This window comes from Protopterus annectens, chromosome 3.part0, assembly GCF_019279795.1.
Source record: "Protopterus annectens isolate FY-2018-M chromosome 3.part0, PAN1.0, whole genome shotgun sequence".
Taxonomy (NCBI): Eukaryota; Metazoa; Chordata; order Ceratodontiformes; family Protopteridae; genus Protopterus; species Protopterus annectens.
In genome coordinates, this window is record NC_056731.1 from 1,123,077,137 (window position 1) to 1,123,104,970 (window position 27,834).

Genomic DNA, 27,834 nt, shown 5'->3' on the forward strand with positions numbered 1-27,834 from the left:
ATAAGAATGTGTCACCACTCAATAAGTGACCACCAGTATCAGAACTGACATTAATGAGCACTGTCTCATGATTATTTATATACTAGTTTGAGATCTTATGGCACCAGAAGTGGCAGGATATTGGCATATGCAGTAGGATCCTAGTTATGCTATTTTTCCTGCACTGACCTGTTGATCACCAGCTCCCCAGCTGCCACTTTATTCTTCCCCCATCCTGTTAAATGGAGCACTCCACATTATTCCTTGGGGATGTGTCCTCTCTTTCACTGGAAATTTGCTTTCTCAGCGACCTTCATACTTTGGCTTGATGGAAAGGGCAACAGCCAGCCATTTAAATGGACATCATTTAGGCAGTCCAGAATATTTTTCTTAAGCTCTTCCCTACAGTGCTGTGAATGTGGGTGTATGATTCCATACAGCTTGCCTGGCTGGACTGTGAAGCAATGCATGGTAGGCCAATTTGCAAGAATGAAAGTAGTAGTCATCTTCATGTCATCCAGCAGGTGGCAGTAGTGCATCATGATTGCTCTGTGACCTCCACCCACGATGGGTAACCCTGACCAATCCTTCCAAACTCTCCTTGGCTCATTCTTCTACTAGCAGTGCCGCTGAGTAAAGCCAGTTCAAATGAAGCTCAGTCAGGATTTTAGCACCTGACACCATGGAACTGGCTCCATAAAGGCTACATTTATAATGGATACCTTATGAGAGCAGGCTCCTTTGTGTATCGTGATTGGGAAGGCAATGTGTGGAATACAATTCTAAGAAAGATTCAGGTAAGCTAATTCCTGATGGACAAGTTGGGGGCTCCAAGGCATATATGTGCTAATTGGTGAGAAGAGAGGCCTATCTCATGTACCAGACAAACCAATGTTACCTTTTGGTAAGTTTATGTTCAATGTTTTACTTTCTGGCTGATTTCCCAGCTGAGGTTCCTTCTACAGGAGTTTTCATGCATTCTCTGTCTCTGTGTGGGTTTTCTCCATGTGATCTGATTTACTCCCACATCCCAAAAGCATGGAAAGAGGTGACATGGTAATTTTCAAACAGTCCCATCAAAGTCATTGCTTGAGGGGGCACAGGTTCCAGCTCACAATATCCTGCACTGGATAACAAAAAGCAATGAAAATGCACAAATGTTCATTTGTACCAAATAGTTTTTTTTTTAACATGCTACATATCTCACAACCTCTCAGTGCAAGAAATCTGGACAAAGCAAAAATAATGGGGGGGACAAAGACCCAAAACTAGGGACACATTTTAAACATTACTCCCATAAACTAGGAAAATTGCTAGAATAACTGATTTTGCATTACTATGTATTTTCTGAAGGAAATGAAGTCTGAAACACAAACATCTGTCATTATTTAGTATTATTTAGTGACTGATTTTCAATGATTTGCCAGAAAACCCCAAATTTTTATGAGGAACAGACCAAAAATATGAGGCAAAACTCTGGACATTCTGTGAAAATCTGGACAGTTGTGAGGTATGAGAAGCTAAGCTGTTTGAAAAGTGCTGCTATGAAAGGTAATTCTTATTATAGGTTCATAGGTTCATACTAGGCTATCTGCCCTAGGGCATTTATAAGCCTAGCCAGAATGTGTTTGGCTTTCGCCACCCATTTTAAATTTATTTTGCTATGCCCTTTTTCGAGGTTAGTATACTGTGCCTCTGTCTAACAGTGACACAGAAGTGATACCCGGGGTAAACCTACAATCTCCCATCCACTCATCAAGATTCCTCTTGAAGAGAGTCAATGAGGGACTCTGCCTAACCTGGACTGGGATTTTATTCCAGAGTGAAGGGAGCCTCTGGGTTATGAATCTGTCCCTCCAGCATGTCCTATTACTGTTACTGTTGTCACTTAGTTAAATCCAACTCTTCATGACCACAAGGACTTTAGCACACTAGGCCTGCCTGTTCCTAAGCTCCTGCTAATTTATATTTGCTGCTTTGGTATTGCTGTCTATACACCTTAGCCTCTGACCTCTGTTCTTCTTTTAACTTCAATCTCTCCCAGCATCAGCGTCTTATCTAGTGAACCCTGTGTTTATATTACTTAGCTACAGTATCTTAGTTTTAGTTTACTATCAGGTCTCTCAGTAAACAGTCTGGCCTTATTTCCTTACGTATAGAGTGCTTTGATCTTCTCGCAGTCAACAGAATTCTCAAGTGTACTCCAGCATCACAGTTCAAAAGCATTAATTTTCTGGCATATAGTCTAAGTCTATCTTTCACACCCACAAGAATGGGGTCCATTCGTTTCACAGTGTTAGAAACTCAAAACATTTGGAGAAATTAAAAAAGGTAGATGCTATATGTTATTAATGGGGAAACCATAGCTTTGGCACCACAGACATTGTCATATCTTTGCTCTATAAAATCTGATAAAGAGTTGTCATAGCCTCTCCAAAAAGCATCTTTCATGGTTGCAATGACCATCTGCAGAGATTGTTGACCCATTTGCAAATAAACAGTTAATGAAATGTACTACTTGGAGATAATTTTCCAAAATGCAAGTGAATAAATACAACTGAAAAAGAATATCATGCCATGTACTTACACTGATTATAACAGGATAAATGCAAATGCTTTACTATTGTACAACCAATAAACAAAACTGAAATTTGGATTAGTTACATAAACAGGAAATCACTCAATATTTTTTAGTGAAAAAGTCTAACTTCCAAGAAATTAAATCTAATGTGAAACTCTTTCAGTTTTACTTACATTAAGACTAAACAACTTTCATTGATCCACATTTAGAAATCTGTACTTCAGGAAGGGCACATTTTTTGGATTTTACATACTGTATCTGTAGTAAAATATCTAGTAGACTATCACATTTTCTGATTTGAAGACATGTAACATTTGAAATTCATTTTAGTTTGCATTTATTTAACATCTGGGAGCCACTGGTATTCTCTTTTGACTATTCTGAACATTTTCAGAAAATTCCACCATCTGAAAAACTGAGCTGTATGATTCTTTGATTGAAAAATACATACCTGACAGCCAGACTTTACCACAACATTTGGATTTAGTGCAGTTTTCCGAGTAGCCTGCTTAAACTGCAGAAAAGGATTTTGGAATTAACCATATGAATTCTGAAAAACTAAGCACTTGGCTATACAATTTATTGGTCATCAAATCATATTTTACTGTATAGACACAGGAATTCTGTGCTATACATTATGTGTAACTTTGATGACTCGTACTTTGGGCTTTATGAATTTCTAAGGTTAATTGTTAGTACCAGATGTTTTCCCTGCACCAGTAATGCCAATGTTAAGTGACTCAGGAACAAGTATAAATACTTTTTTATACCATTTAGCCCTATCCTTTATAATCCTACAGCTGTTTTGTAGAAAATGTCATATAATAATGAGTTTAATGTAAATAAATGACAGTCATGTGTTTTTTTAGCTTACATAATTTACCTCACTTTCAGAAAGTAGTGAAAAATCATAAGAAATTGGTTTCAGCCAGAATACTGGAAAATCAAACTGGAGGGAACCCACATCAAAATAAAATACCTGAACTAAAACACTCTCAGGTGTCTAAACAAGCTTTTCTGATAATGGCTTGCAATCGTTCCTCATAAGAACATCAGTACTGTAAAGAAAAAACACTCAACATGGCAGAGCTCTAGGCCTGATAAAAAAATTCCTTCTTCATTTTTGCACGCAAACACTGGCAATCCTCCACCCTCACCTAAAAGAACCTCCTCTTTACCCACATTCAGGGCACAACTCAGAAGACACCTCCGTCAAAAATCTGACTGCAAGTGCTTATCTATTGGACACAACTGTCTCTCTCTCTCTCTCTCTCTATATATATATATATATATATATATATATATACATATATATATATATATATATATATATATATATATATATATAGGTATATATCTATATAGGTAGATAGATATGTATACATATAACTATATTGATAGATAGATGTACAGGTAGATATATATATATATATATATATATATATATATATCTATATATATATATATATATATGTTTGTGTGTGTGCGTGTGTGCGTGTGTGTGTGTGAGTGTATATGTGTGTGTGTGTGTGTGTGTGTTGAGTGTGTGTGTGTGTGTGTGTGTGTGTGTGTGTGTGTGTGTGTGTGTGTGTGTGTGTGTGTGTGTGCGTGTGTGTGTGTGTGTGTGTGTGTGCATGTGTGTGCGTGTGTGTGTGTGTGTGTGTGTGTGTGTGTGTGTGTGTGTGTGTGTGTGTGTGTGTGTGTGTGCAACATTTGCTGCGTACAGGAACTTCACTCAAGTTACAATGTTAAGAACAGTGACATTGTCAGCATTAGCAAGGCAGCATGTGACAGTGTTCTAAAATGAATAGAGCTGTGAACAGCAGCACAAACTCTAGGTGGTGCTTATTGGAGAAGACATCAAGTAGACCATATGATTTAGGGATCAGCTGTGGTACGCCATATCACCTACACAGGAAAGCACATACCAAAGACACCACACCACATGTGGTCTAGCCCCTTTGTGATATAAAATTAGCTCTAGGTGATTTGGTCATGTTGGTTAATGTCACTAAAAAGGGGCATGGATATTTATATGTGCTAAGTGAGATGACGACTGACTTACTCCAATCATGCTGGAGAGCCATGCTAGCAAAGAGAGGTAACGAGGCATCTCCAGGCCCCTACTGGTCAGTGTGTGCTTACTATTAAGCACAGCAGCCTTGGGTCAATAAACTACTAGCTGTCTGGTATACATTTGCCCAGCCTGTGCTACTAGGGATAGCTCTAGTAAGCTGGATGGAGCAAAAATGTACTAAGGATTGCTACATGGAATATGCATTAACTGACAGGATGCAGGTTGAAAATGAATGCAATGATGGTAAAAGGGTGAATCAGTTATCTGAAGAATCCATGAGACAAGGTGGAAGAGCAATGCAGCAAAGTTGCTTGGTTTGGGATCTAGTATTACTACTCAGGTGGAGAAGAGACATGAAATGGTGTGGGAACTGCTGTATGGGCGAGTCTTCCAAAGACAGTAAGGGATATGATTAGACTCAGACTCATGGCAGTCAGACTACAGTGTGAAGACTGGAATGTTAAGACATGAGGACAAGGAGAAGAAAGGTATTCAGGCAGCAGTTACAGGACCTCTTAGATAAAGCAGGAACAAGAGTTGGTATTGATGATAGGGGACCTGCATGCTCATATCGAGACAGACAGAAAAGGATATGAGGATTGCCTAGGTCCACATGGATGGTGCAACAGGAACATTTGGGACAGTTCATTCTAGAGACTTTTGTCTGACAAATGGTTTAATGGTTGCCAACACACAGTTTGCCAAAGAAACAGACAAAAGATCACACAAAAGAGGAATCAGCATGCAACTCAGGTAGCCTTCCTCCTAGTAAAATCAGTTAAACGAAAGCCATCTTTAAGTCAAGAGTTGGTCCCCAGCATAAACCACTGGGGGCCACAATCAGCTACAATCAGTAGTTAGAGAAGGCTGTAAAATCAACTGAGACCAGGTTGAAGACCTAGAAGTTGACTGGAATAAAAGCACAGAAATTCAAGGAAACACTCACAAAAGAGAAGAAGAATCTAAGTAGAATTATTAGCACCTCTTCCTATGAAGACCAGCCACCTGTAATTTGGTATATATTTGAATTATTGTACAATAATTTTAACTTTAACAACATAATTTCCAAACTGTATGGTATATTAATAGGATATAAAACTACACTAACAAATAAGCATTGGAACTCAATAACCAAGGGTTTTTCTCTCTCAATTATACTTCACTTGAGAAATCCAAATTATTATCTTCTACAAAATTAACATCCTGGGGACAGTATTGGAGTATTTTTATGTGGAAGTTACTGCATGGAGACTTTTAACTCCTAAAAGGGTTGCAAAATGTAATAAAACTGACAACACTTTTGTTGATGTTCCCCATGTAAAGCAGATTGAACCACATTTTTTATGAATGTGCCTGTTTGAAACAGTTTTGGGATAATATTAAAGTTTTTTTAAAGCATTACTTACAAATAATTTTTCTTTAACCAAATCAATCGTATTCTTTAATGTAAATGAAGGTTTTGTAATGAGCAATGTCATCTCATACCTCTTAGTAGAGACTACTAGAAAGTGTACAACAAGAAAATAGAAGTCCACCACCTCTCCAACTATGGACAATTTCCTGACCATCCTTGAAGAAGTGATTTCCAGAGAAACCAAAACAAAAGAAGTGAGAATAAATCTGAGAAGTTTTGTTAATAATCCTTGGATAAAGGTTTCTTTTCTCATTCAAACTGTTTGTAAAGACTCTAACTCTTTCTGGATTATCTGATGTTTATTATGCAAACGTTTTGCTATTGTTTTATAATTTTATCAATTTTGGGGCTTGGTAAATAGTGTAAATTTTATTTATTTATTTATAGTTGTAGTGTGCCTTCTTCATTGTTCTTTTATGTTCTAAAATTGTATCCATGATGTTCATATTATTAAAATTACCATTTTCTTACTTCAATAAAAATATTTGATCATAAAAAAAGAAAGGAGAAGAAAAAGAGATAGAAGAAATAGGAACAGCCAAAGAAGAACGGTAGTATCTCAAAACCACAAGTGTGAAGATGACAGAACAGAAATGCAACTAAACCAGGTACAGAAATAAGGTAAATAAGGAAGGAGGCTGGCACGTGTGCTCATTCCTGGGATAGCATGACCGGGGCAAGTTTGGTTGCCTTGTGTCAGTTGGCTGACATTCCCTGTTAGGTGCGTTTCTGAACAATAGCATGAGTGCAACGGCTTACAAATGAGGCTGTTACAAAGGCTAGAGCTGCCTGGATATATGTGTGTTGAGGGGGTGGCTGTCCTGTGTCAATGGGCTGTACCCACTACTAGGTGTGTCTGTTAACAGGTGCATGACAGCAGTAAGACACACACATAGGTGCCTGTCATATCAAAAATACACCTGATCACTAATATTACCTGCCCTACTACTCAGATACAGGCAAGCAGGATTCTAAAAAGAGATTAGTACTTGTATCTGTTGTACATACATCTGTCACCACAAAACTGTAGACCTCTGGATACCTCTCTGGTTGGGTATCACCTATGGTCCAGCCTGATTCTGTGCTGGCAGAAAGTGATTCAAGCTGCTGAATGAACTTGTTGGGTGTTTTGGAATATAAAATGCTGGTGCCTGTGTAATTATTGCAAACAAGCCCTGGTTTGCTCCTTATTTATGTTGATGAGACTCACATATGTGCACCAGAAACATGGGGCATTTATACATTCAGCTGCAAATAAATGGCATGCTTTGCTTTCCCACTTGTTCATGCAAGTCACCCGTGTGTGCAAGTTAAGTATCTATGAACTTCTGCCGTGAACAGATGAGTTTCTAGAGTGGGGCAAAGGGAGCAGCCATTCCAAGGGCAAGGTGTTACGAGGCACAGTCAGCAGTAGTGCATGCCCAGCATTTACTTCCATCCTGGCATTTCTGAATGCAAGTTACAAAATGAATTTGCTGTCAGGACTGAAGTGCTTGCCTCAGTGTTTTGTGTGTGGTACTTTAACAAGCCTCTTGCTACAGTTTTTAAAAGCAGAAAAGACCTTTCTTCTCCTTTTTTTTTCTTTTGCTCCACAACACACAGTTGAGGGGTAGACCTGGCACTCTGTGTTTTACTTATTTATTTATTTAACATTTGTTTACTGGGAAAGTCTGACTTGGAATGAAGCCAATTTTCAGCACAGGCCTGGGGAGAAATGCTCAAGATAGATATCATTGTAACATGAGAGGAAACCAGAGTGCCCTTTGGAAACCCACATAAATGCAGGGAGGACATGCAGACTTCACACAGAAGGCAACCCAGCTGAGAATCGAACCAGAGAACTTCTTGCTGTGAGGCAACAATGCAACCACTGCACCACTGTGCTGTATTTAGGGATGCAGAAACAGGACTTGCCTGCTCCTGTGGTTAGGAGTACTGGCCAGGAACAGAGCAATTACCTTATTTATTTATGGTTTCCTCCTCATCTTGAGGGGCGGCAAACCAGGGAATGGGACTGAGCATTAGATGAGCCCGTAACAGCTCTGCCACAACGAGCATGGATCTCATGATGCAACAATGGTTTGTATTATACTCATGTAGACGGCTGCTGATGGTAATATCTAATGGAAAGTGTTGACCTGATGTGCAAGAGAGGGAAAATTATGCTTTATTTCACATATGCACAAAATAATGCTAGCTGCCACAGGAAGCTGCAGACACTTCAGATATTCCAAGGTTAGTTGTATTTGTGGTCCTTCCCTGGCTTGCACTTCCCACATCACCTTTGGGTATTAATCACTAATATCACTCTTCTCAGTTCTGTCTCCCTTTGCAAGTCGTTTTGGTCCACAATAACTGCAAGCACATAGTTAGAGCTTACTGCTGCATGGGCCAAGGCTGCAGCTGAGGTTAGTGAGGAGGACAGGAGATCCTCATCTGTGGAAGGTTCTGGTCCATCCTTGGTAGCCAGCCAGCTCAATTACCAGCCTTGGCTATGCTTGAGAAGAAGCATGTAGTAGAGTCTACAACTGACATATATATATATATATATATATATATATATATATATATATATAGAGAGAGAGAGAGAGGTAATTGGTTATTTACCCACATTTATAACAATTCCAGTGCTCCTCTTGTGTGTTCCTGTGCTTGTTATACACCTTTCGTTGCTCCCCTTGATTCCTCTTTCTACCCCTTTTAATGAAACAATAAGATGTCTGGCTTGCTGGATGCCACTTCACCACTCCTTACTGCCTACTACATTGTTCCTCCTTTGTTGTATTCACCAGGACCTATCAAATACAATAGACAACTGTCGATGCTTGTTGTTTTTCACATTCTTGCTTTTGAATGTTTACCTCACTATGGCATGAGATCACAGACTGGCCTTCCTTGCTAAGCTTTTAGCTATGTCACACTGCTTTGTTTACACAGTTTTGTTCTCACCATGCCTAACTCCCTCCAGCACAAGTATCTGCTTACCCCTGCTATTCACAAGTATTTTTACTCATTGCTGTTTAACCCATTGTATTTTCTGTTTATCCAACATTAGCCATGTGCCACATTAGTCAGCTATGGACTACGAACTGGTTTACTATGAAAGTAGGTTCGGTGAACATGGAAATGACGAACGGCAGTTGGCCGACTTCCGTGATGCCAAATGTGAGGAGAGTGAGAGTAAATATACTCGATGTTATGCATAGAGATCGCAGTCCAGTGCAGATTGGGAAATGTATCCCTTTCCTTACTGCAGTGTGACCTTGGAGTTGGAATATATAGTTTGTAGGGTGTGGGGGCAGAGCACCCCACAGTGGGGTGCAGGGGGGCTTGCCCCCCTGCTAAAACATGAATGCCATTGTAGGAGTTTAACTTACATTTGCACCTACACTGACATCATGTTCGATATTCAACATAAATGTCAAATCTGCTCTGCTGAATTTGTTCAACAGAGTCGACATTTATGCCTAATTAATATGCAGGAATTTGCAGTTTCCATTTCATGTAAGGTAAGTTTTTTTTTTTAACTTTGTTTTTTTGATAGCAAACCACAGCTAATCCAATCCTTGATGTTCAAGTGTTCATTTAACTCATTCACTCTAGAACAGCTCAGGAATGCTGGTTATTAAATTCCCCAACAGTAATAATGTTGCATCATGAGCTTTTTCAGATAAACCATTTCTAAAACCATACTTGAAAGAAATATTCCTAACTTTTGAAGTATAACAGATATGCAAAACGTGTAAATGTAAAACAATGGTCAGTAAACAAAGGTTTTTGTATTACTTCAGATTTATCTTTACAACTTACACTGGTAATAAACACAGATTTTATGTATATTTCTACATATTTGTTACAAGTGACAATATCTCAGAGACCACACCAACTACATACATAGTATCTGTGACTAATATGTTAGCCTGGATGTCACTTTTAAAATGAGACCTCAAACAGGACTGTATCATCCTTGCTTAGTCAGATACTGAAACAAATATGAAAACTATTGTACTTCTTATAATCTGACTAACCTAACAAATCAACAAACCATAGCATCGATGCAGCTGTACTAAATAGAGATCATGTGTCAGTGAACAGTTTGCCCACATTGATGGTTATCTTCAAAATCAGGCATTATGTATCATGTTGCCATGTTTTTTTCTGGCAATATGGACCATAATATGAAAAACATCATAATGCTTATAATCTGACAAATAAAGTATTGCTAGTTTGACAGACAAGTCATGCATTGTTTGTTTTTTATGTAGTGATGTCATTACAAAATGATACCTCAGGTGTCATGCTATCATGTACCCTTATAGAGATAGTGAAACAAATAGGAAAAATATAATAACCTTTTGTAGTTGGAAATGAAAAAGACCACTGTATCTGAGGAAGTGAGCTAGCTAGAGGTCATACACTGTGTTAAATTTGACTCAATTATTGAAAATGTAAAATTATGCCTCATCCATCATGCTGTCCTGCTGCATCACAAAGAAATTGATATAAATATGAAACATATTTTTTTTTCATCTGAAACATAAACAAACAGTTATATCACTGCAGGTATGCCAGAAACAAGTCATATATTACATCTAGTTTCCAGGGGTGGCTTGTGCTATAGGACTGCATGACTGCAGCCCTCCCACCTAGAAAACAAATAAAACTAAAACTAAGAAACACAAAAACAAACACCATAATTCCCGAAGTACTCTGCACAAACGCGCATGCTCTAGATACACAGGAACACTCTCAGACTGCTTTCTCAGCAGTGTAGATAGCGGAAAAGGCATCTCAGCCCCAAGATGCCCAGCACTCTCTGCAGTGGTGACATCATGGAATGGAGGCACTCTGGACTGAAGCAGCAGCAGGCTGGACCAATCAAGATGCATGTAGCAGCTAACAAGGTGCGCTGGACCAATCGCAAGCAGCTAACGTACACCAGTGGGGATTTGGACTGTTCAGATATCTAGGGTTGCTCGTCAGCAAGCAGCTAACGTACACCAGTGGGATTTAGACTATTCGGATATCTAGGGTTGCTTGTCAGCAAGCAGCTAATGTACACCTGTGGCAAGGTGAGCAGTGTGTGTGTGTGTGTGTGTGTGTGTGTGTGTGTGTGTGTGTGTGTGTGTGTGTGTGTGTGTGTGTGTGTGTGTGTGTGAGTGTGTGTGTGTAATGCCCAGTTGCTATATACTGGTGGCTAGAGCAAACTCATGGTGGTGTGGTAGGGAATACCTCAGGCTTCAACCCTGTACCTTGTATGCAGGTGGTAAGGGCCTGAATTCCCTACCCACTAGCATTTGTAAAACAAATTGCAGATTTTTGCCTCATATTTGATCTGTTCTGTCCCTCATAATATCTGTGGTTTCTAAATATTTAAATACTTAGATATTTGATGGTGCAGTGGTAGCATTGTTGCTTAATAGCTACAGGTTCTCAGATTTGATTTTTGGCTGGGATGCCTTCTGTGTGGGCTCTGCATCTTCTCCCTGTGTTTGTGTGGGTTTGCTTTTGTGTACTCCCATGTTACAAAGACATGTGTCTGCATTATTTCTTCCTGGGCCTCTGCTGAAAATTGTTTTTTTTTGTTCCAAGTCGGACTGTCCTGGTTAACAAATGTTATATAAAATTGACAGGCATTTGAATTTCAGACTTCAGGTTTCTGAATGTTTAACTCCTTAAATATTTGATGGTGCAGTGGTAGCATTGTTGCCTCACAGCTACAGGTTCTCTGGCTTGATTCTTGCTGGGGTGCTTCTGTGTGGAGTCTGTATCTCCTCCCTGTGTTTGTGTGGGTTTGCTCTGGTGTCCTGCCATTTTACATAGACATGTGTCTGCAGTATTTCTCCTTGGGCCTCTGCTGAAAATTGTTTTTGTTCCGTCAGACTTTCCTGGGTAACAAATGTTAAATATGTAAAATTGACAGGCATTTGAATTTCAGACTTCATATTCTTCAGAAAATACATAGTAACACAAAACCTTTTATTCTAGCAATTTTCTAAGTTTATAAAATGAATATTTGAAATTTGTCCCTATTTTTGGGACTGTATTCCCCCATTATTGGCTTTGTCCAGGTTTTTTGTGCTAAGGTTGACAGCTATGGCAAGAACTGAATTCACTGAATATGTTTGACGGCTGTATTCTCTCATTACTGGGTTCGCCCAGGTGCTTTGTGCTAAGAGGCTGACAGCTATGGTGAGAACTGAATTCACTAAATGATAGCCATTTAAGTTTCAGTCTTCCTCTCTTTCACAAAGCAGCTGATTTGGCGTAGCGGTATGTTGCTCTGACTGTTTTGCACAGGGACCTTGGCAGTAAAATGTATGGCGGTAATACAGCATTTTATTCTAGCAACTTTCCAAGATTATACAAGCAATGTTTAATGCGTCCCTGGTTTCTGGGCTTTTGACCCCCCCCCCAATACATTTTGGCTTTTTCCAGATTTCCTGTACTGCGAAGTTGAGACGCAGTTGAGTATTGAGTAGATTTTACAAGGAGCTGAGACCTGCAGAGGAAAAGAAGTTTAGTGCTGCTTATGCTGAGTTTGCTTGCATTGTTAATAGCACAACAGGTTGTGTACTTGCTTTTGATGAAGAAGGCTGTGGGTTCTACTCCCACAAAGGTTCGATGCTGCCGTAGTGAGAATGTCCTCTTTGGCGAAGATACTAACTATGAACCTGTTATCAGTTTGCCATCCATTTCCTATTGCAATATTACTAACTTATCATTTTTTTAATGTAATATAGGCAATTTATTCCTCAGGGGCAATAGACATTTTATTTTTTGATGAAACCATGAAATATAAAGGTGTTTGCTAGCAGCAACCTCTTCATTAGTTACAGATTTCTTTAATGTGGAATTATTTAGATGACTTTTACTTCTTCACAGATTGTGCATATTTACTGATAATGGTGGACTGTAGACATTTGAGTAGACTTTTATGATGGAAATGTTCTGAACTGGGCAGTTCTGTCATTATTGATGCATGCATTTTGTTTCATTGTTTACTGGAAAAATGTTCTGAATTGGGCAGTTTTGTCACTATTGGTGCATGTGTTTTGTTTCATTGTTTACTGGAAAAATGTTCAAAACAATAAATTTAAAACGCCCTCTAACTGTACTGTATTGTACAAGGAATATAATGTAGTACAATCAGGAAGGTGTATCAAAGAGCACATGTATGTTTCATGTGCAAGGGGCCTATGATTTGAAAACAGCCCAAAGTTAATCTTTATCTGCCACTGGCAAAATGTATTTTCTTTGAATGTGGGTTTCAATGTTGTTTCAATGAATGTGAGTTTCGAGGGCAGAGAAGTTTTAATGCTAAGTCTGTTTTCATTCTGAGACTGCATTGCTTTGTTTAGCAGATCTCTTAGTGTTTGTGCTGTAAAATGCAAAATAAAACTTTCAAACGAAGTCCAAATCATCATAGAAGTAAAGCAGTATGCACATTAGTGTTTATGGTAAATGGGGTGAAATGGCCAAGTAATGGTTCATTGGAATGGCTGCAGAGGGGAAGCTCCATTCGACCATGATTTTGTGAGGGGGAAGGACGGCAAACTCAAAGACAGCCGCGGCTGAACTATACCTCCCAACTGTCCAGATTTTCACAGAATAAATTGATTTGTGCTTCTTATTTTTGGTTTGTTCCTCATAAAATTTGTGGTTTTCCGGCAAATTATTTAGGAATTAAGTCACTAAATAATGACAGACACTGAGTTTCAGACTTCATAATCTTCAAAAAAATGCATGCTAAAGTAAGACCTGTTATTCTATTAACTGTCTCAGTTTATACAAGAGCAATTTTTAGTACTGTGTATATGTTCCCCCAATATATTTGGCTTTGTCCAGATTTATTGTATTAACATGTTGAGAGGTACATGCAAATAAATTGCTTTATAGAATTAGGCATAGCCAAACCTCTCAACTGTCCCCGATTTTGGCTCAAAATGTTGCTCTTCCCCTAATAATCCCTCTGCAAAATAACAATTTTGGAAGAAAATATGGAGGGTTTACAATTAAGAAATAACTGTAATAATCAGAGTTATAGATTACTTTTATTTCAGAAATGCATGTAGATTCTTTTATTTTGTCAGCTGCTCAAGTTAGCAGTACTAATATTAAAAATGTGTCCCTTCTTTGACAGGTTCCTAGCTGTATTGTGTGACTATTTTATATTTTTGCATCACATTTTTGGTCTATTTTTCATAAAATTGTGTTTAATTGGCAAATTAGTGGCAAATCATTAAAGACTGAAGTTAGAAAATAATGACAGACATTTGACTTTCAGATTTCATAGCCTTCAGAAAATTCATACTAATGCAAGACCTACTATTCTATTGTCTTTCTAAGTTTATAAGAGCATTATTTAAAAATTGTCCTTATTTTTGGGCCTTTGTCCCACTTCTATGTATGGCTTTGTCCAGATTTCTTGCTCTGAGGTTGAGAGGTATGACAAATGTGTCTGGGCCATCACAGTCAGCAAGAGACATTTCAAATTGTGACATACTTGTTGCACCCCACTCCCCCATATAGTGACTCTGGATGCGTCCAAGCAAGGCAAGTAGCAGTTATGCAGTATAAATGTGCAGAGTATCCGCCCATCCAAGGTTGACACAAGTACAGTGGCTTTTCATCTGTCCTTGATTTTGCAGAATGGTCAGGTTTCTGTCATATTTTTGTACTGTTGATTTATGCTTATTACTCAGAAAGTGCCTGTTGCTCTGTGTTTAAGTAGCAATGTTTTAATGACCATCAGGTAAGCTTGTCTGAGATTGTAAGATGCAAGTAAGCTTTAATAAGCATACTGTTGAGGAATTGCCAACATTGAAAGCCTTTCTGTTGTTGCCATGCAGAGAATACTTACATAACTAGATAATGTATAAGCCTTGGGTATTGAAATGCATATGACAGTATTTGTAAAAAAGGACAGGATTACATTATTTTAAGAAGCTCATTACACTTGTTGGAAACTTCCAGTCATCTCTGCAGGCTTTACCCGTAAACTAAACAGAATGCCACTCTATCATGTGTGGTCCATAACCTGTCCAGTAATCTTTTAAGCAATGTTTCTTGAGCTTGTTTCTTGTTTGCTTTTCATTTTTTACTTTGATCATGTTTTCTCCATGAAACAAGTAGATAGTTGTCAGGCAGCAGGTCTTTTTTGGATAAGAAACATTTCTACAAGTGGGAGCATCACAGAGATTGCTACTTTCAGCATGTTACTTGCTACTTTAATAAAGCTGAATATAAATTATAATTAGAACTGCATTGCAAGGAGAAGTGGTTTGAGATGAGTGCTGCTTGTTTTTCTTATACTTGATTTTGATTGGCATTCCAGTAATGTATTTAAAAAGTAATTTATTTTTTCATGCCTCACAACCTTTTTGTTTCCATCTTGATATTAAGTAAGCTGTCATGCAGCCAATGCATTGAAATATTTTTTTTTCTTCTACACTTCATTTTGTCTAGATTGGACTCTCATAATGACGGTTTGGCACCCAGGGCAGTGTATTTAATTAAAGTTATTTTTTGTGGTTCTGAGCATAGCTCCTCCACTTTCTAGTTGGCCACACCCCTTCCCATTGACCCAACCCATTCAGCTGTCTCCTGAAGCCCCCCTTTGATTTGAAGTCACCAGCTGCCACTGCTAATTTGGCTAGTATGAATCTCATGATACCATGCACATATATATATATATATATATATATATATATATATATATATATATATATATACATAAATATATATATTTAAAACACCTTTGTTGCATTATCACCAGTGACAAAGGAAATGTAACATTTCTATGAAAGTAATCAAACCATATTAACACGTTCACAACTGAAAACATTATACATCCTATACATTGTTATATATCATATAATCTAAGCAGCGTTACATAAATTATTAAAATTCCTGCCTTCTCTTAAACCTCATTTCTACTCCAAAATTTCTGCAGGTACTGTTTCTACAATTTCCAATTTTTCTATGTGATTTACTTCTACCCTCTTCTAAAGATCCCACTTCCTGTTCTTTCATCTCTGTTACAATATTTACTACTTCAAGTATAACTGGTTTAGATTTTGATTTCCATTTTTTAGTAATTGCTTTTTTGGCAGCTACCAAAATTAAACTTAACAAGACCTGAGCAATTCAAATCCTGTATCCCAGCTCAAAAAAATAAATTTCCTTACATACACTCATTTGCTCACCCAGTATTCCTGGCAGAGTACCCTGAAGGGAATTTTTAAAGTCTGCCAAGATATTACACTCCCAAAACATATGCTCCCAGTTAATTCCTTCTTCCCCATCACACCAACATTTGCCATCTACCTGAGGAAAAATTCTTTGGAGTCTGCTTGGGGTATAAAAGTATCTATGCAAACACTTCCAGGCAAAAATCCTAAATCGTCCACATTTTTGTTGCATATTTGGGAGCCATACATATGTTATTCCATTGTTTCTTTGTAAACTGCATATCTAATCTTTCTTCCCAATCATTTTTGACACCTTCTGATTGATTCCTATAGTTATGCAATATTTTATATGTCCTACTAATTATCCCTTTTTTTAACAGCAGCTTCTGTTACAGATTCAATTAAATGTCAACCAGTGCAAGCTTTTCATTTAGGATTCTCCTGTTTATTTCCTTTTCTTATACTCTGATATCAATTCCTGATAGGGAAGGCAGTCACTAGCCTGCAATCCAAATGTCTTATTGGCCTCTTTCTATTCTATTACCTTTCCCCTCTAATTATTTATTCCCAGTAGCTTGGTTCCTTTGCCATCTTCCTCCAGTTAATTCCAGCCCCCTGTTGTCTATTCTCTATATGCCTAATTGCAGTCATTCCTATCAGCAGAATTTCCCGTCTCCACTCCCATGCTGGTTTAGTTCTTAGTATTCTTTTTGCTACTTTATGAATATAGGTTCATAGGTTAGTATTAGGCTAATTGCCCCTTGTGGGCCATTTTAAGCCTAGCCAATTACCCCACGTGAGAATCAAACCCTGCACCTTGTGTTTGCCAGGTAAACACTTTAACCTTAAAATTCCTGCCTTCTCTTAAACCTCATTTCTACTCCAAAATTTATTCTGTATGACTATTGTTATTTTCCTTAAGGATCTACATCCCAAATCACACTCTTTTCTTATTTCTTGAATTGCCCTCCTGCTTCATCATCAAACCTTTTTACTTTAAAATATTGCTTTCAGCTTGTGCTATTTATAAGAGCCTTAAATGTGTAGCTCTGAAATATCCCTTCAAATCAAGTAAATCTCCTTGCTCTGTTAGGAGGATCAACTTATCCAACTTGACTCTTGGCCCTTCCCTCCCCATATAAAATCCCTCAACACTTTACATTAACTACTATCCACAAAGTCTCTTCTGGTTGATAAAAATATGCTTAACATGTATATAAAATCAAAGGGACTAAAAACATTTTACTGCTTGTATCTTGCTATCCATATCCATAGGCAACAGCTTCCAGTTTTTCAGCTTTTGTATTATCTTTTGTTTGGTGTCTTACCACATATCCCTGGCTGCTATAACTGAATCCTTTTTAATCCTTATTCCTAAATACGCCACTTTACCATGCCCCCATAAACATGGGTATTGCTGAATCAATTTATGTGTGGGTACATAGTTTATAGCTATAGCCTTTGTTTTATCTTCATTAATTTTATGTCTGAAAAAAAAAACTGAAACTGTCTCAAAATATTCAACAACACTGAGATGTCCCTTCCTGGTTCTATCAGGTACAAAATAATATCATCTGCAAATAACGAAATTTTTTCTTGAACACCATACCAATTGTATCCTTGAATTTCTGGGTCTCTTACTTTATTTTCCAGGGGTTCTAAATACAACACAGATAACAAAGGAGAAAAAAGACATCCTGCCTGGCTCCTCTCTTTAGACAAAACATATCAGAGAGGAACCCTCCAACTTTGATTTTTGCCTCTGATCCTTCATATATTCTTCTAATTAACCTTATTATTGTATTAAGAAATGCAAATGCTTCCATTTCCCTACTTATAAAATCACAGCTTATTCTGTCGAATGCTTTCTTTGCATCAAGATCCACCAATAACGGTGACATTTTTTTCCATTCTGCTTCCTTCTGGATCATCATTTATCTAGTAACATTGTCAAATGTTTGCCTCCCATTCAGAAAACCACACTGATCCATATCTATCAATTCTGGCATCACCTTTGCCATTCTTTTAGCCATTATAGACAAACACATAAGATATATTGATACATATACAAGAAATCATAATTTTCACATCTGCTTATCTTAATTAAAGCTTGTCACCTTCTTGTCATCTTAATTTAAAAACTTCAGAATTCTTTCATATCTGGAACATAAACAAACCATTATATCTCTCCTGGTGTGCTGGCAAGGGCTATGTTGTGCATGATTTATATAAACTTATGCAGGCTTCAAAATCATAATTAACCCATCTGCTTGTTGTCCTGATTAAGCCTAAACCTGATTTTTGTCTTAATTAAAGCCTGCACCTTGCTTGATGTCTTAATTTAAAGACTTCCGAAGGTTGCTCATAGAGCAGATGTTCTGAAATTACTAAAGCTGGCATTTTGAGCTGATCCTTCATCTGAAGGGCAGGTTAGTACTTGTTTTCTGTAGTACTTTCAGTCATCTATTGATTAAATACAGTTTAATTGCTGTCTGATTCAGTTTTACTGTACATTTTACTATTTTTTCATGTTCTGTTTTTATGCAGTTGGTAGCTGTTATTGTATTGCTAATTTTTTTCTGTTATCTGATTTAATGCTATCATCTACTTTTCATTCATTTTGCTGCTGTTTCATTTTTTCCCAAAACAGGTTTATTTAGACTTTATTTACAACATCTTAAATATAACTGACAACAGAGATGATCATCTACAATTCTAAACAAGCAAACAGATAAACAGATCTACAGCTAATAACCATTCATAAATTATTTCCTAATAATATGAAGCATGTGCAATCTAATGCATTAAAAACTTATTGTGATCAGCGGCAACAAAAGATTTCCAAACTGACCATTTTTGGGGCCTTTTTCTAAAATTAAATTCATTACAATGAAGTTCAAGAAATGCCCTGTCCCTCAAGAATAAGATGCAAATCTTTGTATTCCAGGGAGTCTGATGTTTGCCACCTCTTACTAATTGTTTTTCTGACTCCTAGTAGAATGAGATTGAATAAATTAACTTCTGACTGATTTATTCCCTTCTGTGCAGAGACCCAAAAGAAACACTGCTGAGTTGATAAGTAATAGCCTGTCCTATTATATCACAGATTTTCTGAAGGATCACCTTAAATACAGAGGGAGAGACCCGAAACATAAACATCCAATCCCCTACCGCTCCTATGCGACATCTTCATTACCCTTGATCAGATTCTGGGAATATTCTGTGTAACCTCACCAGGGTATGAAAATATTTAAATTGGCATTACCACCCAAAAATCTGAATTTACTGGAAAGTGATGCATATCAAGGGGTAATCATAACCTGCACCCAGGCTTCAGAGCTTAACTGGAAGCTAACTTCCTGTCCCAAGCAAGCTTGTAATTATCTGTTATATCCCATCCTGTCTTCAACAGCAGTTTATGTATTTGAGGTGTGTGTGTGTGTGTGTGTGTGTGTGTGTGTGTGTGTGTGTGTGTGTGTGTGTGTGTGTGAGTTTGGGTGTGGGTTGCTATTTTGTGTTGGCTTCTAATCCCTGTTAGCCATACAACCCACCTCAGCAAATCCTCTGAGGTTACTCTCATCAGTTTTTTTTTATTAGTTAATTTCAAGACTAATTTCATATAAAAAGGCTTTCATGTCACAACAAGAGAATAACATCTACTTCAATCTAGCACCTGGCAGTTTTCCAATATTTGCTTCCAGTAGATCAAACTCAGACATTCCCTTAATCCGCTGATTATTTCAACTGTCTTCAAATCCCAGTGAACACAGATACCTATGGTTTGCATTTTCTTTAACCATGATCCCATGCCTGTTCTATCAAATCCATTAGTCAGTCAATACCACTGAAGCAACCAAGGTAGGCTAATAATTCAGTCACTGACTTATTCTGTAGCTTGTCGTAAAAGTTAGTTAGACCCTTAATATTCTCTTCACTACATCTTTTGAAGTTGTACTTTACAGGGTCAACCAACTCATAAAATGTTTAATCTTGCCAGCAAAGCATACAGCTCTAAATCAGACAGACCAAGCCCACCTCTACTTAAATGGGAGAGTAAGGTATTCTCAGCACATCCAGGTTTTCCCCCTTACAAACAAAAATCTCTATTGCAAGATTTTAGTTTTTGCAGACAGATCTAGGGGTAATCACTACAATACCTTTGGAAGTGTATACTATCAAAGGGAGAATATAGTAATTTAACAGGAAGAATTGTTTGTAGCATATCTATAGAGAATAGTTTCCATATTTGACAGTAGCCCTTAACCTTGTCAAGAATGACACAGTAAGTGGCTTCTGTTGGCACAGCTAATGACAGACATAGTTGTAAACCCAAGTATGTCATTCTATCTCCTCCCTCTAGAAATGGACAACTCTCCCTCAGTTTTCTGTTGAAGTAAAATTCATTTTAATAGTCTCCATCTTGTATGGGTTCAACCTGCATTCTATCAGTAATCCATTTTTTTGTAGTCATGCAAATAGCTAACTCTTCCTCAGAAGAAGGATTTTCCTGAAAGCTTTGTGGAACTAATAAATTATGCTTTTTGTACGCCATTTATTGGGCTCAGTGTGTCCATTTTTGGAATTTTGTTGTTTGTATTTTGTGCTACATATTCCAATGCTTTACCTTCATGCTGGTTTTGTGCAGTGTCATTCTAGGGTGCCCATTATGTAATAGCACTGGAGAAGATATTAGACAGTCTCTCTTGCTTTGCTGGAAATGCACATCTCATTTTAGGGCTTCAACATACTGGCTAAAGCATTTGCTGCATAATGACTTAATACTAGTCATCTGACAGGGGAACATACTGCAAGAAAACCAATTAGCTCTTTGTGCAGACATTTTACAGAGTTCTGCAGTAAGTTAATAAATCAAAATCCCAACAGAACTGTGGTGAAATAATACTAGAATGATGATGCAAAAATGTGAATCTTCATTCAGAGATAATACGCAAATAAAGAAAAGAGTTATGATCTTGTACCATAAATCAAAAAAAAAAAAAATCACAGCACTGGTGAGTTACTCAGCTGGGTCTATATCACATAGTCGAAGTTACGAAACTTTGAACACCTAATAGTTGAACCATTATGTTCGAAGTTATGTAACTTCGACTACCTAAAAAAAAAAACACAACGGACAATAAAATAAACTGTTGTAAGCAGGGTGGCAAGCCCCCCTGCACCCCCATACCTCCCACTACTTAAATATACCAACTCCGAGATCACACCACATTGAACAGAATGGAAACCTCCGCCTATGGAGATTTCCATTCACACGCTCAAACTTTTACAAATTCGAATGTATGGTCTTGACCATATGTGGTTCGAACTTGTAAAGGTTCAATGACATGATAGGAACCCACTCAGCTATAATGGTACATTTCAAATTAATTATTTTAAATTTCATATTTCCCGAAATAATTACTTTTGCAGTATGTAACTTTAGGAGATACACTGCATTTGGATAACGGTGCTTGCTAGTCCAATGAAGCCTCATTTTTGCCTTAAATTCCATTTTAGTGCTTCTGTTATTATGCTACGATAATTTAATTTTTACTTCTGCAAGGGACTGTCAGCTTAAATAACAATGCAGCTACCTCAACAATCAAACCATTAAAGCACAACGATAGTACAGAATAGTTGTGGGATATAATTACTACCGCACAGAGTCCAGTTGTACAACGTTCTTTTAAACATTGTAAGTGGGCTAAATCTACACTTAAGCCATCCCATCAAAACTGATTTGTAGTGGTGCACCTTTAGTTAAGCAGGATGCACTCCCCTCTACAAAGTACAACAGAAAGCTATGCAGCTAGGTACTAACACACAGGCATGGTGTGCTCATGGCAGAGATGCAGCTAAGGTGCAGCGGAGGGGCAGCTGCCCCATGTGCAAGGTATCGGGGGCAGATCTGTTGGTAGTGCAGAACCAGCATTCATTTCTATCAGTACAACAATGAATACTGATACTGCTTTTGTGGCGAGGACTGGGCTGGTTTAGCACTTCCTGTGTGATATAAGTGGTAGCAAGCAGCTGGCTACAAATATAGTGAACAGTTTACTAAAGTTTTAATGTAGAAAGAGTTTTTTCTTTTCTTTTTTTTTACTCCTGAAGTAGAGGACTTTTGTTTCCTTTCTTTTTGCTCTGCAACTTAAAGTTGAGGTGGAAACAAATTGAGGTACAGCACAAAGCACCAGAGTACCTGGCTACAGTGCTGGCTCAGGGAACACGCTTCAGCATCATTCTCAAATACTTTGACCCAGCTTTGCTGCAAACACCTGTTGCACTATACTAATGCTGAAAGTACAACTATGAAACAAGTCATGCCAGTTTGCAGCACTGAGAACTGCAGCATACCTGACCAGCTTCTGCAAACAGTAATCTAAAAACTAAAAGAAATAAAATCACTGTAACTCGCATTTTCTTCTTGTGGTTGTTGTGGCACTGAGCTGTATAAATTGCACTAAAAGGTTCCAAATATCATAATGATCTCTTAGTCAACAGCAAGCTTCTTAACTGTACCTGATTACATATTAGTGTATACATTTATTTAACATATACTTACAGAATCAGAATCAGAGCCTATGCTTTCTGTGCCAGCAGGATTGCAGTCATCAGGAATGTCTGAAATTAGAAAAAAATAAATTCTGAATACTGAATAAATAAGTGAGTAGTGGGGATGGAGAGGGGCTTGCCCCTTACAGAAACAGTTTTATGTCTCAGTGGTTCTGTACATTCCCTTGTGTGGTTTGATCTCTCATGGAGGTGTGTGTCTGTCTCATCAGTTGTGATTGATGTGTTTGGTCATCAGTTTTATGTAGTAGAAGTCAGTGAAGCAATGCCTGGCTTTTTATGGAGTAAAATTGAAGGAATCAAATCCAGAATTACAGGATGAAGATTTTTAACAGCTCACAGCCCTAACCATTTCTGCAAAACTACAGGAGCAGAATAAATAACTTATATTAAAAAAAAAATCTAACAAGCATACTAGAACAGTGATATCAAACTCAAGCCCCATTAAGGCAATAACCATGACCAGTTTTGCAGGCATTCTAAATGCCCAAATTATTAACAATGTAAGAATCAGTTGTCTCTCAAGAAGTGTGCCCCTTTTATTCAATAACATATACATTTTTGACAGTTTTCATATATTTAAAATACTTCCTAGGCTCTATTCAAATGCTTCCTTCCACAAACCACTTACCCCAAATACTTTGAATGCTAGAAAAAAGTTTCTGTTTATCCAAAGACATAGTTCAACACATTTCTGTGCATTTTACAAAACCCATCAGTCCTATCCATACCAGATTTGCCATACCTTTTCCATAATTAAACTGGTGCAAAATCCAAATTGTATGAAAATCAAATAACAGAAGTTCAGTTATAACTCAGAACATAACATTAATATGCTCATGTAAAACCTCCCCAACATACACACGCAGACACAAATACAATCATAGTGTAAGACCAAGCTATTATGGATACTATAAGACCATGGCTTATAGCTGTGCTTGAGGAATGAGACAGAATAAAAGTGCAACCAGTTCTGAAGGAAAGTAAGAAGAATGCTGTGCACCTAAATGAAGTGCAATGCATGAAAGATATAAATTGTTTACATGCATGCAGAAAGGTCAACTGATCATTTTGTGAATGAACTGACAATCCGCAGTTCAATATGTGAATTCAGAGAACTGAGACATTTTTTTTAAATCAAGGACAAAACTGTATGCAAATTACCTGGTATTGGACAGACCAAAAAGCCTACTGAAGATTCAGATTTAGAGAAAACCCCGGTGGGTAGCTGATATGGTCGTCTAAGGCGGAGAGCAGATAATAATAGATATGTTGTGGGCACATGAAAAAGTGGGAAACAGTGAAATGGATACAATGTAATGAAAGGAACATGGACAGGAAAAGCAAAAAGGCAGCAAAATGGCAAACAAAAATTACTAGAAATTTAGTTATTATGGAATACAGCACCACCATATAAAGTTTTCAGTCCATGGGAAGTCCTCCAATACATGCGGTAAGAGTAATAATTTTACACGTTATTGTAGGAAACAAGAAACATAAAATTAACCAAATGATATAACTGAAAAGGTAATGAAAGAGTTCCTTTGTAGATGTACTACCACAGTGTTTGAAGGGATCACCAGATATTCTGTTAAAAGTGAATAACAATATTCAAGCTGAATGACCACAGCATGAGTAAATGTAATTTTATATACATTAATGTGCTTAAGCCGCAATAAAAGTTAAGTGATGCAAAAGTGAATGAGATTGACTATTTAAGTGCCAACATTCGGCTTAAAGAAAAAATCAGGACAAAAATGACTTGTAATAACGTTAGGCACATACTCGCATTTACCGTAGTGCCAAAGGAACTGCATGCAGAACTAGATGTAAGTGTTTGCAAAAGAATAAATAAAGAATACAGTCCTAATCACAAAAACTTAAAGGGGATGGCTGTTTACCAGAGGATCATGCTATTATGATTGACAAATCTATATTGTCTGTCATTTATCCATGCAGAAAAGTTCCATTTGCTCTTCAGAAATCATTGAAAGCAAAGTTTGACAGGACAGAAAAACTGGAAGTAAATAAAAAAATAATGAATCTGTGCAGCCGGTAATGCTATAGAGATTTTACAAAGGAAAAATGCAAAATTTCAAATTTGCATAAATTCTGAAGACTTGAGTGAATCAATCAAGTGAGAATATATCAGAATCTCTAAGATGTGGAATTAATGTCAATTTCCTATTGCTAAGTCTATAACAAATTAGATGAATACCTGTGATTATAGCAGCAGAAGTCAGATGATGCCATCAAACATTGTTTACTTATACAATTTGCCAGATATCATTGTATCATTGCCTGAGATTTCTGTTTGTGACTGACTCTGTTCTGAGTGTTCAAGAAGTGCACTACAAAGATGCTTGCATGATTTATGAATACACTGAAATTTCAACATGCCAATGAATGATATAACTGTTTGAGGAGCTACCAAACAGTGATATAGCGCTAGACTCCAGAAAATACTTGAAGTTACACGTAGAACAACTCTGAAGTTAAATAAAGATAAATGTAATTTGAAAGTGAAACAAATGACTTCTTTAGGTGACATAAGAAGTGACGGTGTCAAACCTGATCTCAAGAAAGTTTCAGTTATTGAAAATAAATAAAAAATCACCCAGTCTGCGGCATTATTAACAGCTTTCCCACATTTCCTGTGAGCAAACAGGAGCTCAGACAAGTTAAGTAAGTATGTTAGTACATCATGCAAAGGGCACTCATCAATTTAATTAGAAAGTCTCTGTAGATAATACACAAAGATGAAGCAGAAACATCTTCAGCTTGAGAATTTTAACTATACTGTAAGCACATGGCTTAAATACTTAAAAGAGCACTTATTAATGTCATGAATTGCCTTTATGATTTATTCTCAGTTTTACTTCAGTTTTCTTCTAGTATAAGGAGCTGAAAATGGTACTGCTTGCAGAAGTCCCCATACTTGAGCCAGAAAAGGAAGTACCTTGGCAATGTGGAAAGTCTTGGAATTCAGAACGGCATCGGTCACAGTTTTGCCCTGTTATACCTGGTCGGCAGTGACACTGTCCAGTAGACGAATGGCAGACAGAGCTGATGGAGCCATCAGCAGAGCACTGGCAAGCTGCAGCAAAAAACACATGTGGTTACACAGACTCACTGCACAGCTGTCACTACTGCAATCAGTAAAGCTTTTTAATTAATGGATGTCATTTTAATATTTTGCTACGATGACCAAACAACAACATATTCTGATCAATAGTACTGCTGTAGTTATTACAGATATAATATAAACTGCCATCCGATTCCTTTCATTAAAAAAAATGAGAGAGAGATACTTTCACAGCTGAAATGTTCTGCCTCTTCACTTTGTTGTTTCTTGAAAGAGTCCTAATTCTAGCACAATGTGTCTTTTAATCTGAATTCATGATAGCGTATACAGTGTGCCACAAAAATCCTTGTATGTCGCGATCTCTGCTACTGATATTTTGTTCTTCCTGCTTATTAGCTCTTCGTAACAAGGCCTACAGTCAGTTGTAAAAATACAGTGGCCTTTCTTAAGGTGATTTGTTGCCTCTAAAGTTATGACTACGTTCAGAGCTCTATCAAGAGAATTTGGTACCCTGGGTAGCATGGCCATTTTACACCCACCCACCCACTATCTATAAGCCATTGATTGTGATAGCTTACTGATAACTTGTAAACTGTCAAAACTTTTTCTTAAGGCAGTGGTTCCAAAACGTTGCAAGCTGGAGGACCCCTTTTATAAAGGAAATATTTTGGCAGACCCCTAGATTTTGCATTCTGTTTTTAGACTGATATTAATAATTAATAAAAATAAAGCAACATTTGAATTTTAAAAACATTATATTTCAGTGTTTCATCTACAAATTTAGTGCCTGCTGCCCTTGAAGAATAAATTGCCTATGTCACATGAAAAAAATGGTAAGCTGGTAATATTGCAATAGGCCAGGGAATGGATGGCAAACTGAAAACAGGTTCACAGTTACTAGGCATCTCATCCAAAGGAGGACATACTCAGGACTGTAGCACCCCACCTCCTTAATATACAACACAGTATGAGCAATCCATCTATATACTGTGGGAGTAGACTCCACAGCCTTCTGCATCAAAACACAAGCATCCTAACTGTTATGCTACTAACACTGCTTTAAAAGTCTATACAGCAATAGTGATACCATTTGCTAAACATAACAGTTGCACATTGTAAACAAATTTAGCATGAGCAGCAGTAAACTTCTCTTCCCTTGAAGATCACAATAACTTGAAAATGCACTTGAAACTAAATTCCTTGAAAAATGCACCTGAAACTCAGTTCCTTGAAAAATGCAGCTTGGTAGTTGGGGTGGGATTCAGGGTCTTGTTTCCTGTAGCTAAAGTGCAGCGTTTGAGCCTAAGCAAATTAGTAACTACCTGCTAACCCTAACTAGGGCATTTCACTCTCTCTCACAAACACCTCAACCTCTTAGTGCAAGAAATCTGGACAAAGCCTAAAAAGGGACAGATTATAAATATTGCACTCATGAACTTAGAAATTTGCTAGAATAACAGGATTTGTGTTCATGTGCATTTTTCTAAGGATATGAAGTCTAAAACTCAAATGTCTGCCATTATTTAGCAACTTCAATCCTTTTTATAAGGAATAGACAAAAATGTGAGGCAAAAATCTGGGCATTCTGCAAAAACCTGGACTGTTGAGGGGTATGCTACCTACCTCTTACACACAAACACACACACACACACACACACACACACACACACACACACACACACACACACACACACACACACATACATGTACACACACGCACATCTCCCTTCCTCCCTCTTGCACACACACACCCACACACACCCCTAACTCCCTCTTACACACACAAAACCATACCTCTCAGCTTCTTAGTTCAGGAAGTCTGGACAAAGCCTGTCATAATGGGGGGGGACATATTTTAAATATTGCTCTTATAAACTTAGAAAGTTGCTGGAATAACAGGATTTGTGTTAGAAAGCATTTTTCTGAAAGATATGA

General features: G+C 37.5%; 1 protein-coding gene across 3 annotated transcripts in view; it reads right to left on the bottom strand.

Annotated features, from left to right (window-relative positions):
* LAMA3 (laminin subunit alpha 3) overlaps nt 1-27,834 on the bottom strand; it is a 2,187,360-nt gene that overhangs the window by 1,104,812 nt on the left and 1,054,714 nt on the right. For all 3 annotated transcript variants that reach the window (XM_044065357.1, XM_044065355.1, XM_044065356.1), the window contains exons 15-16: nt 25,774-25,911; nt 22,807-22,865 (exon numbers count right to left, since the gene is read on the bottom strand). In XM_044065357.1, coding sequence (XP_043921292.1) covers nt 22,807-22,865; nt 25,774-25,911 — 197 coding nt within the window. The remainder of the gene's footprint in view (nt 1-22,806; nt 22,866-25,773; nt 25,912-27,834) is intronic.